Genomic DNA, 15742 nt, shown 5'->3' with positions numbered 1-15742 from the left:
AAGTGCCCCCCGAGGGCTACTGAAAACCCCCTTCCGTCATGCCAGGAGCAGCGTATCTGATAACGCAGAAGCCTGCCCGTGGACGTGTTAGTTACTCCTGCCCACTCTCTCTTTAAATGTTGGAAAACAGTCTGAGAGTAAACCGTTTCAGAAATTGAGTCCAGCTGCGCTGCTGTTCTTGGCGGGAACAGAAACTTGGGGTCATGAAAGAAGCCAGCGCCACGGTGGGTTTGCCTCATGGTGTTTAAGGAGAAAGGCTGCGATCCCAGGCGGGAGCCAGATGTGGGCCATTACTGGGTTTGTCGTCGAACCAATCCGTGGCGGTGGTGATGGTGACGTGTGCGTATTTTTAAGGTGAAGAGCTTAGAAATATTAACTCCACTAGATGTCAGTGTCATCCAAGGAATGAAAAGCGGCAAATTAATTTTGAAATTGTAGCAATTAGGGAACTAGATTCTCATTACTAGTAGCGTGCACCTATTTTTAAATACGTAAAATTCGCAGGCTCTTCATACCTGGCAATCGTTGGTAATTATGGGCTCAAATTGGCAAAACGTGTATTTATCTAAAAGCGTCTAGTAGGAGGACAGATGTGCCTTATGGCGAACATCTTAGTAAAGATCCCTACAGCCTGGAACTGTAACACCCGGGTGAAGGGGCGCTGTCCACCTTATTTATTAGACCGTCATAAAGAGGCCAGAGTTAATTAAGTAGTACACACATCATTTTTCAAATACCGTGCTTATAAATTTCACAGAATAGACCTGTAACGTACCCACCACTCCGGGCTCACGTTTTGCGGTCACAGATGTTTGTTTGCATATACGTGCGTTTTTAGACAGAAATCACATGCACTCTAGAATAAACTGGGATAAACACACAAGCTAGAATAAACTTAAAATCGCTCCTGTGGTAGCCAGTTCGTGTTACATTTGCAGTAGGGATCCATCAGAAGCTAAATAATACCTTAACTTTGCTTTTTGCTTTGGAAAAAAAAACCACGGTTTTGAGAAAAAGAAGTATTAAAAGGCTCCGTCCATTCAGTGTTTGGTTTTCTAATATAGGTTCTTAGGACAGTTAATTCCGTGTCGTTGCACTAAAGTACATGTGGTTAAGATGTACGAGAAAATATTTTCATACAGAGGAGTAAAAAACACGTGCACATACGTACCACCCAGCTCATCAAACACAAGCACTTTGCTGCCGCTGCTGCTCCTACGAAAGAAATAACACGTCTTGGGTAAAAGTTGAAGCCCTCCAGGTGTGCGTCCTGAATACAGCCCCCAACCCCCCCCCCCCACCCCTGCCGCGTGTCTGAGGATCAGCATGACCTTGAGTTTGGTGTTTATCGTCTGTATCCGTGTCTGCAACTAAGGCATGTGTCCGTGACTGCGCGCTGCCTTGCCTTGCCTCTTTTCAGATGTTAAAATAACAGTGTCATTGACACGATCCTTTCAAAACCTCACCCTGTCACGCCGATCCCATTAGAACAGAGCCAGGCGTACCCAGTGACCACGTTGTGAAAAGACTCCAAGAAACTCTCCGTAAAAACAGGCAGCGAGGTTCATGGTGTGAATAGACGCGTTTGTGTTTTGTGTGTCATAGAGGAGAGTGTGGGTCCTGTCACCGTGTGGCCCGGCAGCCTTTGACTGGCGATGGCTTGCAGGGGAAAAGCAGGCTTCTGTCCGGCGGTGAGGGCTCTTCAGCGATGCTTCCTGTCCCCGTGCGCAGCTGGCAACGGGGGTCCCCTCCATGGCTTCTTGCATCACGTGGGGAAAGGTAAACATTTTTGCAAAGACGGAGGTGGCGACGGGGCTGTCTCTCTCTTCCTGGCCCCCGTGTTCGGTGTCGGCGAGGGTGGAGGTCTCTCTCCGGGCCGCTGCCGACCCCCTTGCGGAGTGTGATCAGCCCTTGTTGGGCGCCAGCTGTGTGCACCTGGCCGGTCGCGTCGCGCGGTGACTCCTGACACGCGCAGCTGGCGCCCGCAGCCGCTCTGTACCGGAGGCTGTCACGGAGCCATTTCAGCACGAGCACAAGGATGCGCTGCGGCTGGTGTCGTCTCAGGGCTGGCGGATGGCTCAGGGGATCTTACTGCAGATACGTGCGTCGCGGTGCTTATGTCCGGCGGGTTTGTCTCCGTGTGGCCCTTGGGTCTCTGTCCTGTTGGCGGGTACTGCAGCCTGCTGGGGGACAGCAGTCGTGGGACTGAGGATCGCGGTCCCTGAGACGTCCGTGTTCTGGCCGTCTCCACCAGAACCTTAGAGCCGTCCGGGAGCCTCTGGGGCATTTTGGCGGTGGAGTCTTACTAACTTTCAAGGTCATTCACCTCCCAGTGCATGATCAGACACTGAGTTTAGTTCTCCAGAACCTGCTTCCGCAGGATCTGGAAGTCTCCTGCTCAGAGACAGGGGGACTGTGGGGACAGATGTGCTGCCTTGAGGACGATGTTAATTTTTTGTTTGTTTTGTTAATTATTCTGGTTAATAGAGAATAATGAAGGTGGATTTTTCAAATTGGGAAATTTGGAATTAACCAGATTTCAGAAGTATCATTAATGATCTCTGTTGATTAAAAAAAAAAAAAGTTTGTTTTTTTTTTTTTTTTTAAATATTATCACTGGGAGCTTTGAATCTTACTTTACAAATAGAAACCTCGAGTTCCGACTTGCCTGAGCACGTTAGGATATGGCAAAAGGAGACTTTAGGGCTATTTCATGGCTGTAACTGTACGTTATTAATTAAAGAATTAATTAGAAGAGTGAGCCCCTACCCTGTGGCTAAAATTCATGACAAGGAATGGGCTCCCTTTTAGCCCAAATGGACAAACTTTCTTCTACAGTTTTCTTCAACTTTCTCTTTGCTGCTGGTTTTATGTCCTGTTACCCCATGCCAGGCTTCTAGCCTCCTAAAGAAAAAAGGTGCACAGTGTCTGGCACGTAGTAGGTGTTCAGTGAACGTTGGCTCTTACACCAGCAATGTGGCATGTTCCCTAACGAGCACACATGCTCTTTGAAGCGCCACATCTGAGTTTATCGCGGGGACTTTCCTCTCTCACCCCATGACGTTGCCCCTTTTAATATTTAAAAAAACTCAGCTGCCCTGTCTTACACCCCTCGGAAACTGGATTTCATTAGCTTTTCATTGCAGCACTGGACACCGCAAAGTCTATTCATTTCATATATCATCTCCGATTTGAAAAGCACATGAAAATGTTTCTCCATTTTCAATATTGCGTGAGTAATGTTCCCATTGAAAAGTAATGGAGTGAAGTTGTCACTTGTCAGCACAGTTATTAAGGAGGACGAGTTTCAGATCTTTCTCTCATAATAAAATAAATCTGTCAGAAAATCATTGTGCTCACACTCTCTCTCATGCCATCGAGAGACGGAGACTGAGCCGCGGCGCGCCTTCCACTTGCCGAAGTCACGGCGTGCGCGGGGTCGCGTCTTCCCCGGGCAGCACGCGGCCACCCTCCCCGCCGGTCGCCCGCGCCCGGGGCCGTTCACGGAACGTGGACAACTCCACCAACAAGGCTGTTCGACCGACCTGGCCGACCAAGCTGCTCGTTTTCTCCCAGGCGCTGGTATTTTGCCAGAAGAGATACTTTCAACTTCTTTCCCCTCTGTTATGTTTTGCGGTGTGGCAGGCCAGTTGGATGTCGAGGGTGTTGCTTTCTAACCATTCAAAAGCAACACTAAAAAAATTTTAAAAAATAAAAAACATTAACGGCACCTAGCTACGAATGAAGGGTGTACTGTTCAATCGCCCAGCTCCGTTGTTAGCAGAATTTAGAAATCCTTCAGACGTTCGTTAAATATATACGTTTACGTGGTCGGTTTCTCAACCAAGCTGCAAGGAAGGAGGCCTCTGCTCCTTGGCTGTATTAACTGCAGGCCCAGAACGTGTTTTCCTGTTGGGTGTTGCTTCGCTATATGGTCCATTGGTTTCCAGTAATTGAATTTTGAACTCTTTTAAAAAAAAGAATTAAAAGGTAATTCTGCGGTGGAAAAGTAGGGAGAAAAGTTGAGAAACGCCTGTGTAAAATGAAAGATCAGTGGAAATTCAAAGTACTAAACGGTCTGCTTCTCGGACGTGCGTGCATACACGCGCACGCCGTCCGTGGCTTCTCCGTATGGGTGTGCAGAAACTATTCAAATAAGGGCAGGCCTGCAGATCCGTGAACCGCAGCTCTCACCCAAATGCTAACTTTATTTTTGCTTTGCAGTCTCGGAAAGGGAGTGACCCAGACAAAGAGAAGAAAGGCCTGGAGGGCCGAGCAGACAGCATCGGGAGCGGTCGAGCCATCCCAATTAAACAGGTACGCCGTTTCCCCCTTTCTTCCCTTCCTGGTGCTGGAGGCACACCTCGGGTCTCTCCTTGCTATGATGCTGGCTCGTGCACCAAGGTTTGTTTGATGTGCTCTGTTGATGAATGTAGAAGTCACTCACTTGACATCAATTAGAAGAGGTTCCTGTGTGTATTAAAATAGGATCATTAGAATAAGAAGAGGGAAAATGTGACAACAGATCTAATGAAGTACAGTCTGCCCGCTGCATATGGAGAGTGTTTCGAGGCTGAGCTGGCTTCAAAGGCCGCCTTTGTAGCTCGGCTTTGATTGGGCCGCTGGCCGCCAGTCGACAGGGGTAAATCAGATCGCTGTACAAGAGCCCCTTGTGATCACAGGAATAGCCCGATGTGGCCCTAATTTGCTCTCGCAGACGGACATCTGAACACTGTTTCAGGCTGGTTTGTAACAACGAGGCAATTAGTTGTGATAATCATAGCCGGTGTGTCAGCTGCGCGCTCTTGTTTGTAATTTGCTAATGAAGGAATTGTAACTTTGATTAGGTTCAGTTTCATTTAGACCTTATTATATAAAGGAACATTTACAGCTGTAATGTGGGGCCTTAATTAAACTTCCTCATTACACAACAGGACTTGAATTCAAGCATTTGTTTTGGCCTGTGTTGCTAGCCTGGAATAGGTTTTCATTAGCCCAGAAACCGGGAACCAAATGACTTTGTGTCTCAAGTAAAGTGGGAATTCACGTGACGTATTTTGCTGTTACGTTCCCAAGGAAAATAAAAATAAAGACTTCGACCCAGCGCTGTGGCTCCTGGAAATAGCGTCTTTTACTTTGTGAAAGTATTTGCGAAGTCCAGTTGATTGAGAGTGCATTCTGCTTGAGAGAGAGAGGAGGGGAAAAAAAAAAAAATCTGTGGGCAGAATAATAACTCTGCCTCCTGAGAACACGGCTGTGACCAGTTTGTCCCTCTGGGTGATTGCTCTCTGTCAGCTTCTACTGCGGGCACCTAGGCCGTTTCCCAAACCCTTCGGCAGCCCGGCTCGGCCCCGGCCGCCCTCACAAAGGGCCAGAGTCTGGCGCACACACACCTTTGCGCCATCAGGAGTGCAGCCGCAGGGGCCGGGCAGGTTCGGTGTGGACGTACCGGAACAGGTTGGCTAGAGCCCTGGCATCCCGGGTGAGGCCCGAGCAGGCACTCCACGGGGTGTTTTCACAAGAGACGTTCAGTTACTTTTTCTTTCTTTGTGTGCCTTCATTTATAAATGGAGCCGTCTAATGAGGCGATTTCAACGTGTGATTTTTCTGCCACCGACGCCGTTTCAACCAGAATTATGAAAACCGTTTAACTCATTTTTCTCTCATTTAAAACATCGGTCCTGGGACCTTTCCTTTTGGGAATATTAAAACTTAATTCCAGACTGTTTCCTTAATTCACTCCTATTGCCGAGGAGGGGGGTGCTGTCCTCTGCGCGAGCCGGGCAGGCCCCCGGTGTAATTGGAACCTTCACTCAATCTGTACCCGGCTCGTCTGCAGCGGGCGGGGGGTGGGGGGTGCTTTACGGGCCGGGTTTCCAATACGTGTGCCGATTGGAGTTGACCATCAAGCGTAAAATGAGTATTATCCAGTCCTTGGAAGCCTTTCAATTGTGAATGTTCAAAACAATCACGTCAAAATCTAAATCATGGTCTGATTTCCCGAGGAATCGTAGTTGGGGAGCACGTGCAGTTAGTTCTCTGTCCCCCGTAGCTGCCCCCACGTGCAGCCACGGGTGGACCCCTCCCCGGAAGTGCACACCTGTCAGAGCCCCCCGCTGCGGCAGAATGTTCCAGGCCTCAGATTCCTCATCTGTTAAATGGGCTCAGGATGATACCGGCGTCCCCCGTAACGCCAGGATGCAGACGTTCCAGAGAGAATTTTTTTTAATGCCAGCAACACTGGATTTTCAAATCAGTCCTGCTCGGGGTTCTTTCGTTGGAGCCTTTCTGTGGGTCACCGGGATTGATGTGGGTCCAGAGACGGTCATACAGATTTGTCTCCCACGCCCGTGTGTGCCGTGTTTATAAAGGAGCCCAGATCATTAGAGATGGTCTGAATTTCTAACCCTCCCAGCGTCGTGACTCCAGCCAGAGGAAATGAGGAGCCGGGGCTGCGGAGGAAGGAGCCCGTGGCCGGCATGTTCTAGGAGCTCGCCAGACCCGTTGTCGAGGAAACAGTATAAAAGACACTTACGGTTTACGCGCTTTTCCCTCCGTGTCCCCTTGAACCCTCCACGTTGCCGCGTTGAGGTGGCCGTGTCGCTCTCACTTTGTGTCTAAACCCAGACCGGGCGGCTTAGGGAAGCGAGGGGGCCAGGGTTCGGAGCCCAGCGCCTCTGCTCCTTGCGCGGCCTGTGGGTGAAAAACCTTCAGAAAGCTTAGAAAGCAAAGTGACGTGTTTTAAATGAAACACGTGAGCCCTGACCTCAGACAAAAATGCCTTCTGCCCAGGGGCGCCCGGGCGGCTCAGCCGGTTAAGCGTCCGACTCTTGATGTGGCTCGTGTCCCAGTCTCACGGTTTGTGAGATCAAGCCCGACATGGGGCTCTGCGCCGAGAGCGCGGAGCCTGCTGGAGACCCTCCCCTCTCTCTCTCTCCCGCCCCCCTGCACCTCCTCTCTGTCTCAAAAGAATGAACAGATCTTAAAACAAAAAAACAAAAACCTTCTGCCTACGAAGAAGAAACGTCCGAGACTTCCAGAGGCCACAACACGTCCCTCCGGGGACGACGCGGCCACGCTCGCGCTCCGGGCTTGGGCTTGGGAGGACTCACTCCCCTCCCCCCTCCGCCCCGCCCCCCCCCCCCCAACCCCGGTGGTGGCCTGTGCAAGTCCTGCCCTTCTCCGGGCACTTGGTCCTCACGCACAGCCGTGTTCAAGACTCGCTCTGCCCGGGGGAGCTCGTGGGCCCTTTGCCCAGCGGCAGAGAGATGGCCCCGGAGCCTCCGTGATCCAATCCCCCCCCACCCCGGGGCCGGTGAGGCTGGTGGGTGTCGCTCCGGCTGGTGTGTTTGATCGAGGCAGGCTCCTTCCTGCCCCTCCTCCTGGGGATCCGGGAAGACCCAAGCCAAGGCGGTCTTCAGCCCGCGCTGCAGGCCGACTCATGTTCCTGTGGAACGCTCACGTTCCAGTGGATTATTTTCACCATGTTCTGCTCACGTTTTACAGCTCGTTCATTGTGGGAACAGCGGCTCCTTCCCCCAGCGTGGGAGCTAGCTGGATCGTGACGGGCGAGGATCCCTTCACTTCCCCTTTTCCGCAGTTAAAGATTCCTCATCAAGAACATAACTGATTTTTCTGCAAAGTAATTTCGTTTTTCGAGGACCCGGGCCCACCTCTCCTTTTTTTGTCCTTTCTGGGGCCTTAGAGGAGAATTGGTTCAGAGAGTTCTGTTTTTCCTTTTTTTTATTCCTCTCTCTCTCTCTCTCTTTTTTTTTTTTTAACTAATAAGATAAAGTCTGTTGGAATAAAAATTAAAAAGCAAAGCAAGAAAAAAAAAAAAAAAGCCAGAGGCCCGGCTCAGCGGCGAGTGGGCTTGTCACGTATTAATTTTTCATTGCTGTGGAGAGTTGTACATACATAATCACTTGATTGCAGTGGGAGTTAGGGAGCTCCTATGGTGTCATTTGCATAAATCTTGTTAAGTCAATGGCAGTTAATGAAGTACAAATGAGCCCGGAGAAGGTGACATGGAAATCGTGGGTGGCAGATGGGAGGTCTGTTTGGGGGACGGCAGCTGTGTGCTCTCCTTTCTTTCTTTCCCTTTGGCATTTTTTAATCTCTATATTACGGTACACATACACAGCCTCGGCCCTGGCCTCTCCCCTTCCCGGCAGACTCCTGGCCGGAGCCGGGCCTCACCTCGCCTCCCGCCCAGTAACGGGCACTGTGGTTTGTTTCAACATCCCCGACCTTGGGCCGCTTGTCTTGTGCTTCTTATACAATTGAAAGACACACACGTGTTTTATCTGGTGGGACGCACGAGCCCCTCGCTGAATACTTTGAGAGTGTGTTTTTCTCCTGCAAGACCTCGAAGAATCACAAAGAGTAAAAACTGTCTTTGCTTCATTATGCGTCTGTGTGGAGTCTGGTCTCCCCCCCCTTGAGGCAGGCCACCAGTGTTTCTCTGGTGTTAGTCTCCCGCCCGAAGCGGGGTAGGTATTCCCTGGGATGCCCGTTCTCCGTCAGGAGCGAGAGGTCCTGGAAGTAGGGGGCCATCCAAGTCAGGCTGCGGCAGAGAACCCTCTCCGTCGGTGCAGACCCCTCCCACGGGCCCCCGCAGGCCTGTCTCCGTCATCACGAGGGTGTCCCTGGCCCGCTGGTCTGTTTTTCGAAGCTGCAGGTGCCTGCAGGCCTCATCAGGGACTTGTAGATTCGTGGGCAAAACACAGCGTCTGCTTCCTGCTCGAAGAAGCTTTTTCTTTTTTTTCTTTTTTTTTTTTTTTAAATCTGTTTCATCAACTGGTTGATATTTTGAGAGGAGCTGGTCTCTGTGGCTTTTGAAGAAAGGCAAGCAGAGAGGTGTCTGTGGGCAGGCTGCGTGGGGTGGCCGCCGTGGCAGTCACATGGGAGTCGCCGGGCCGTGGGCTCTTGGTCTGCGAATCCGGCTGAGGCCCTTTCCGGGTTCGGGGGCCTGCGGGGTACCGCTGCGGGCCGAGGTCAGCACACTTCAGTTTGTGACGCCCCACGGATACACCAGAGGCATGAAGTGTCCTCGGAACACCTGCTTTTAAGTCTTAATTTTGACCTTGAACCTGGTTGTCACGGTCCCCTCCGGAGCGGACAGTCGGCCGGGGAGAGTGGGCACTTGTCAACGGCCGCCCGGAGCCGCCAGAAAACCCTTCCCGAGCCTTGAGCGGAAGCGCTGACCGGCGTGGAACTTTCCGGTAGCACTCCGCCGACGGGCATGGGAACTGTTTGAAGCAGTGCGCGGTTTTGATTCTCAGCTGAGTAGAAAGAAGCAATTGTCGATGGAGTGAAAGGCGCCTCTGGAGTTAATCCCCTCGGCCAGCCTGCCGCAGGCCGCTGACCCGTGTTGTCTGGTCCCCGGGATCAGCACGAGGGGGTGGAATGTGTGGGGCTGACGGAATAAAAGCCCCCTGATGACGCTCACTTTCACCTCTCAGAGTTGGACACCGCTCGCGGCCGGTTGGTCGACTGCCAGCCGGTGCGTCGGGAGAGGGAACACGCTGGAGACCAGGCTGAGACTTTGGGGAGATTGAGGGAGAGGAGGGGACGCCGTGTTCTTCCTCCCAGGAGCGCAGGACAGAGGCCGGTTCTGGGGGCCTGCGCCGCCCTCTCCACAGCACCTGCAAGGTGTCCGCGCGATGGCTCACGGCGGTCAGGCCTGACCACAGAGGAGCCAAGGTGAGCGAAAGGCGCCCTGAGAATACGTTGTTCACCCATGTGGCAAATCAGGTCTGCGCGGGCATCAGGGGCCCGGTTAGTTCCCCAGAAGCAGATAATTTACTGACGTGGACCCCAGTGCCCTGAAAGCTAATTTACCTCACTCGGGTGAACAACTCCCTGAGAGCATTGCATCTGGCCTGGTTCGCGACAGACTCAGCCAATTACGATTATTAATTTAATGGGTCAGGTGGGTGCGTCACATGCTTTTAATTTGACTCCTCAAATATCACACCGTCGTTGGAAAAACAGCGCAGAATGTCTGGATGCCTCGGCAGGAAGTTACAGTCGTCTGTCTTTGACTAAATGGGACACGCTTCCCCCCCACCCCCAGACCCCTTTGTGATAATGTAGGGGGACGATAATACGGTCTGTACAAAAAATGCCTGAAGAAATTACATTAACCGAAATGCCGAACCCATCATTTCAATATAAATCTGCGAGGCAGTTTCAAACCATACCTCCCCGGTCTTGCTGGCCGGGCTGCAGGAGGGTAGGTAATACAAAGCCGTGTGTGCCTAAGTGCTTTGTACGTTGTAAACTGCCGTGCAGACATAATGTTCTTTCCAGGAAGACTCAATGTGTCCTCTGTGTATCCATAATCCAGGAGCTGGGATAATATCTGACTAAGTGATTCATTTCAGCAAAATGTTGTTTATTTTCTCTAAAAGTTCAACAGTGATGGTGAAACCCAATTCCCAACGAGCTCAGAAACATAAGCTCACACACGAGAAGAGGAACGTTCCCCAGAGCGGATGTTGGCAGGCGTTGCCAGAATTTGGTTTTGTCGGGATGAATCAGTGATATTTGTTCTGGGCATTGGTTCTTATCAGGCACAGTCAGCCTATAGCAGTCACATGCTCTCCTGTGTAGACGTGCACTGGGTTCCGTGCTGGGGAAGATGTCCACGACCCAGGCTGGGCTCAGAGGCGCGGTGAAGACCGCAGTCCTGGTGAATAAGTGTGTGGAAGGGACGCTGGGAGCCCCAGGAGCTAAGGAATGATGGATTCTACTGAGGCGGAAAGGTGGGGAGGAGGAGGGGTAGGAGGGTAGAGGGTAGGGGATGGGGAGGCAGCCACCAGAGGCAGGAGGGGGACAAAATGAGCAGAGTGGCGGGAAGGAGGGGTGCCGGAAGAGGATGTGAGGAGGGGAGTCTGGAAGGGCTGGGGATGTCCTGTGGCCAAAGGCCTTGGCTGGCCTTAATGGGATGTTGGGAGGGGTGCTGGTTTCCCCGTGTCCGCTGCGGGGCGTCCTGCCGTGTTTCCGCACAGTGGTAGGGTGGGAGTGGGAGACTTAGGACAGCATAGAGCTCGGGGCTCCAGGCTCCCCATAAGGGGACTGCACCTGCAGGCAGTGTCCCCGAGGGCCAACCTCTGCAGAGCCATCATGGCCACTGTGCTTCCTAATACGAGGGTCTCCTCCCTCTTGCTACTTTATCCCGTAGGGTTTATGATGCCGGGTACTTAAAATCTGTAAGAGTATCGGCAGTGGCCAACGCTGACTGTTTCTGAGAGCCAGAAACTGTCTCCGTTCGACAGATGAGAAAAGGAAGGCCCGAGAAAAAAGTAACTTGCCCAGCATCACACAGTGACTTAGCCTGCGAGGGCTGTGAGGGCTGGGATGACAGAGACCCCCTCGACGAGGGGATTCAACAACAGACGTTGGCTTCTAGAGACTGGAAGGCCGCGATCAAGGGGATGGCAGGATTGGTTTCCGGTGTGGCCTCTCTTCCCGGCTTGCATATGGCTGCCTTCCTGCTCTGTCCTCACACGGCTTCTCCTCTGTGCAGCTGCTCCTGGGCTCTGTTCCTCTGCTGCAAAGGCCACCAGTCATACTGGAGTAGGGCCCCACCCTTGGGACCTGAGTTAACCTCCATTACTCTCTGAGGTTCCCTGTCTCCAAGTATGGTCCCACTGGGAGTTAGAGCTTCAACATCTGGATTTGGGGGACACATAAATCAGCCCATAATGTGGGGCCGATCATAGCAGAGCTGGGACAGGAGCTCGGGTGGGCGTGACCACAGGGCCACCTGCAACGGTCTTTACGATATTCTTCTGCCTTAGGCCTTCCAGATGTTACGAGGTAAGGCCACTGTATTCCTGTCCGTATGTTGGAGAATCGAAAGAGCCCACTTTGTGGGGCTCCGTGTCCTGGTCAACAAACACAATATTCAGAATGTCCTGGCTTGAGAGTTTCAGCATAAATCCTCTTAAGTTTCAGTAAACGGTGGTCGCTTGAAATAAGACGTAGGGGAACGCGTGCTGTCACCAAGCACGTAGCTCCCTCTGTGTGCGGCACATCTCATAGTCGCTAAGGCAGTGGAGACCCTTCAGATGGCTTTTCAAAAGAGACACTGAAATAGTCCGTGGTTTCGGTGGATGCTTTCCCGGGCAAAGGTAGCTCTTTGGGACAATGAGCAGATGTCAGGCCTATGGCTGGGAGTGGCCAGGAAACGCTGGTTGAGTCCGTGAGTGCCTGTGGTTCTGGGGTTTATCTTCCAGCTCCCCTGCTGGCCTTCCAGACACACACTGTGTCGCAAGTCACCTGACCTGCCCCTTTGATAGAGGCCACAGTGCTGTGTGTTAGTGTATCCCAGGTAGAGGGGAGGCCCAGAGAGACATACATCTCATTCTTGAAAGGGGTTGGCAGGAACGCCAGGACCTCCCTGTGAAGGTTCGGATCCCGACGCATGATGCGTGGCTGCGGACCCTTCACCACAGTCCACACGTTTGCAAACACCGCATGGAAACAGAGGGTTTGCGACGCCGCCTGAGGAAGTCCTAGCATCACAGTCTGACTTCATTTCTGTTCCGTTGAGCAGCTGTGAATGGAAGATGCGGGGTCTCTGCATGTGAGAACCTCGACCACAGACAGGGACTCCTCCCAAGCTGGCTTTTGTCCTTTGTGAATAGAACGTGGACACCTGTCCTCCAGAGGAGTCACACCGGCTATCAAAATCGCACATTTTGTGTAAAAAACAGCACGAGTGGAACCCCGTGGGGCGTTTGGCTGCTAGACTGGACACTTTCCCCCCAAAATGGGGGCGGGGCCCAGGCCTTACCTGCTGGTACCCCAGGCGTCCTGGGGCCACCGTGGCCCCAACGCGCGCTCTGGGCCCACGGCGGGCTCCTGCTTGGTGCTGGCTCCAGGGCCTCTCGCCCCGAGTTCTAGAGAAGGGGTCCCCGAGTTCTAGAGAAGGGGTCCCCGAGTTCTAGAGAAGCGGTCCCCAAGTTCTAGAGAAGGGGTCCCCGAGTTCTAGAGAAGGGGCCCTCTTCTCAGGAAAGACAGCAGGCAGTGACATTTTCACCAGGTAGTTTTGAGTAGCAAAAGCACCCTCTCCTTTCCCGCGTCTCGCCAAGGGGACCTCTTTCCAGCTGACTTGGCGGTGACCAGGTTTTCAGAGCCTTAGTACCAAAGCTGGCAGCTGTAATTAAATAAGTAGGTATTTGACGAAATAGTAGAAAACAAGCACGGAAGGGTTTAGGCACGGGAAGTGTATTTGTACGTAGACATCTTTTATAAAGTACCGAATAATACGGTTATGTTTCTGGACAGGCAAAATAGATAACAGTGAACATCTCAGGGCCTCCCCAGACCTAGTCTTCCCCGATTCCGTGAGACCTGCACCCCGCCGTATTTACCTGCTCCCATTTCCACCTGCTTAGGAAGTCCGCACGATTAGGCAGGTTATTGCTGTGTTGGGTTTAGAACAGCAGTGCAGGCCTCCTTCCCCGGGTGCCTGTTGCGCATCAGTTACTGTACTAGAGGCCGTAATGAGATGAGCTCATTTAATTCCCCGCCGACCTAGGGCGGCACTCCTGCCGGCAGCAGACGAGGAGTCCAAGGAGGTCAGGTCATGCCGTAGACGAGGTCTCCGCACTAACAGGTGTCAGAGCTGGGATTCAAATCCAGGAGTTCTCTTGAGTTTCTTTCTAGAAAAGTCTTCCCTGCCCCATTCCCACTGACTGAAAGTGTCCTCACAGCGACCGTCTTTTCTAAACCGGATCAAAATTCAAGTAGATGGTAGCCTTGCCTTGTGGGGTTCCATGTTTCACACGGGGCCATCCTCGAAAGCGTGTGCTGTCTGGCACTTAGACCGACCCTGGTACCCATGTGGCAGCATGACCCAGGGTCACCTTCAGGCCCTGAGGTTGACCGATTGATCAGGGCTGGCTCGTGAGAGATTTTCACCCGTCTAGGCACATGGGGTCACTTGGGACTCCTTCCCTTCCCTCGTTGAACATGTATGGCTTTGGTTGCTACTGGTCCCTTTTATCTTCCTGTCTTTGGGGCCCAAGTGGAATGCCTTCTGTTCCACAAAAACCTGCCTTGTCCTCAAGGAGAGGTAATGGCTCTTCGCCCTCCTCCTTCCAGTGACACTTCATCAGGTCTTGGGGTCTTGGCCGCCATCTTGTCTGATGAATCCGCTGGTGCGCTTCACGCATCTGCTTCCCTGCCTGCTCACACGCTTACGCAGGGGTGCTGGCTGGCGGAGCTCCTCTCCTGCAGTGGTGAGTAGGGGGAGAGTAGAAGTAGTAGACGAGTAGGCCGCTATCGTAAACTTTGATGTTTGTTGTGAAGAGTGTGTTCCATTGGAGAGGTTGTACTCAGCGTTGGTCTATATTTGAAAAATTGCGTAAATTTTAACTCAGCGTTCTTTATGTTTGATTCTTGCATGTACCTAGAATACTATATTTAGGTGTGACACGAGAGGTACATTTTTAAAATTTTTCTTTTAATGTTTGTTTATTTACTTTTGAGAGAGAGAGAGAGAGAGAGCACAAGGGGGAGAGGGACAGAAAGAGGGGGAGACACAGAATCCAAAGCAGGCTCCAGGCTCTGAACTGTCAGCACAGAGCCTGACACGGGGCTTGAACTCACGAACTGTGAGATCATAACCTGAGGCGAATTTGGGCACTTAACTGGCTGAGCCCCCAGGTGCCCCAAGAGGTACATTTTTTAACCTTCAAAGAAGCAAACCATTGTCAGTGACCAAAATGATTTTCTTTTTTTTTTTTTTTTTTTTTAAATTTTTTTTTTCAACGTTTATTTATTTTTGGGACAGAGAGAGACAGAGCATGAACGGGGGAGGGGCAGAGAGAGAGGGAGACACAGAATCGGAAACAGGCTCCAGGCTCTGAGCCATCAGCCCAGAGCCCGACGCGGGGCTCGAACTCGTGGACCGCGAGATCGTGACCTGGCTGAAGTCGGACGCTTAACCGACTGCGCCACCCAGGCGCCCCCAAAATGATTTTCAAAAACTTTTTTTCTAGAACCTCTCTGCTACTTTTTATCATTCATACAGAAGAAATTCCATCTAAGTATCTTCGTTATGTGACTTGGTTTGTAAGAATTTTTTTTATGTCAAACCTGCAAATTTTCATAACACTGGAGTGTTCTGTAATTGCCAGATTTTTACCCCATTTTTACCCCAGATTTTACCTCACTCTACGTCAACTACAGCCTTCGTGATTGTAATTTGTGCTGAAACAAGAATATGTTTATCCTCACAATGTTATTCTATAGGGAAATAATTCATATTATTTTTAATGTGCATTAAATTTTATGGAGATACATAAATGTATCTGTTGTACAGACATACCACTGTGGCTATAAGTAACCCTCAGGAGACAATTCAGAAATGAAAAGCCGCAAGAAGCAAATAACATGGATGGATATTTGGCCTTTCTTTGCTAATACCCAAAGTATTGGAAATTTAAAACAATGAGAAGTAATTTTATGCTTTGTTTTATAACTAACAAAGCATGATAAAATTCTACTCTTAGCAAAAGTTAGTTTAACAAGAATGTTTAGGGGCGCCTGGGTGGCTCAGTCGGTTAAGCGTCCAACTTCAGCTCAGGTCACGATCGCACGGTCCGTGAGTTCGAGCCCTGTGTCGGGCTCTGTGCTGACAGCTCAGAGCCTGGAGCCTGCTTCACATTCTGTGTCTCCTTCTCTCTCTGCCTGTACCCTGCTCATGCTCTGTCTCTCTCTCTCT

General features: G+C 51.4%; 1 protein-coding gene across 3 annotated transcripts in view; it reads left to right on the top strand.

Moving 5' to 3' along the window:
- The window catches only part of AGAP1 (ArfGAP with GTPase domain, ankyrin repeat and PH domain 1), a 549698-nt gene that overhangs the window by 273510 nt on the left and 260446 nt on the right, over positions 1-15742 (top strand). For all 3 annotated transcript variants that reach the window (XM_047085687.1, XM_047085686.1, XM_047085688.1), the window contains exon 9: positions 4225-4317. In XM_047085687.1, the coding sequence (XP_046941643.1) occupies positions 4225-4317 (93 nt within the window). The remainder of the gene's footprint in view (positions 1-4224; positions 4318-15742) is intronic.

The sequence above is a fragment of the Lynx rufus genome, unplaced genomic scaffold (genome assembly GCF_022079265.1).
Source record: "Lynx rufus isolate CCGP_SWC_20201006 ecotype Redwood Valley unplaced genomic scaffold, mLynRuf1.p SCAF_2, whole genome shotgun sequence".
In the NCBI taxonomy this organism is placed as follows: domain Eukaryota; kingdom Metazoa; phylum Chordata; class Mammalia; order Carnivora; family Felidae; genus Lynx; species Lynx rufus.
Note: the sequence above shows the minus strand (reverse complement) of the source record. Positions and strands in the feature narration are given on the sequence as shown.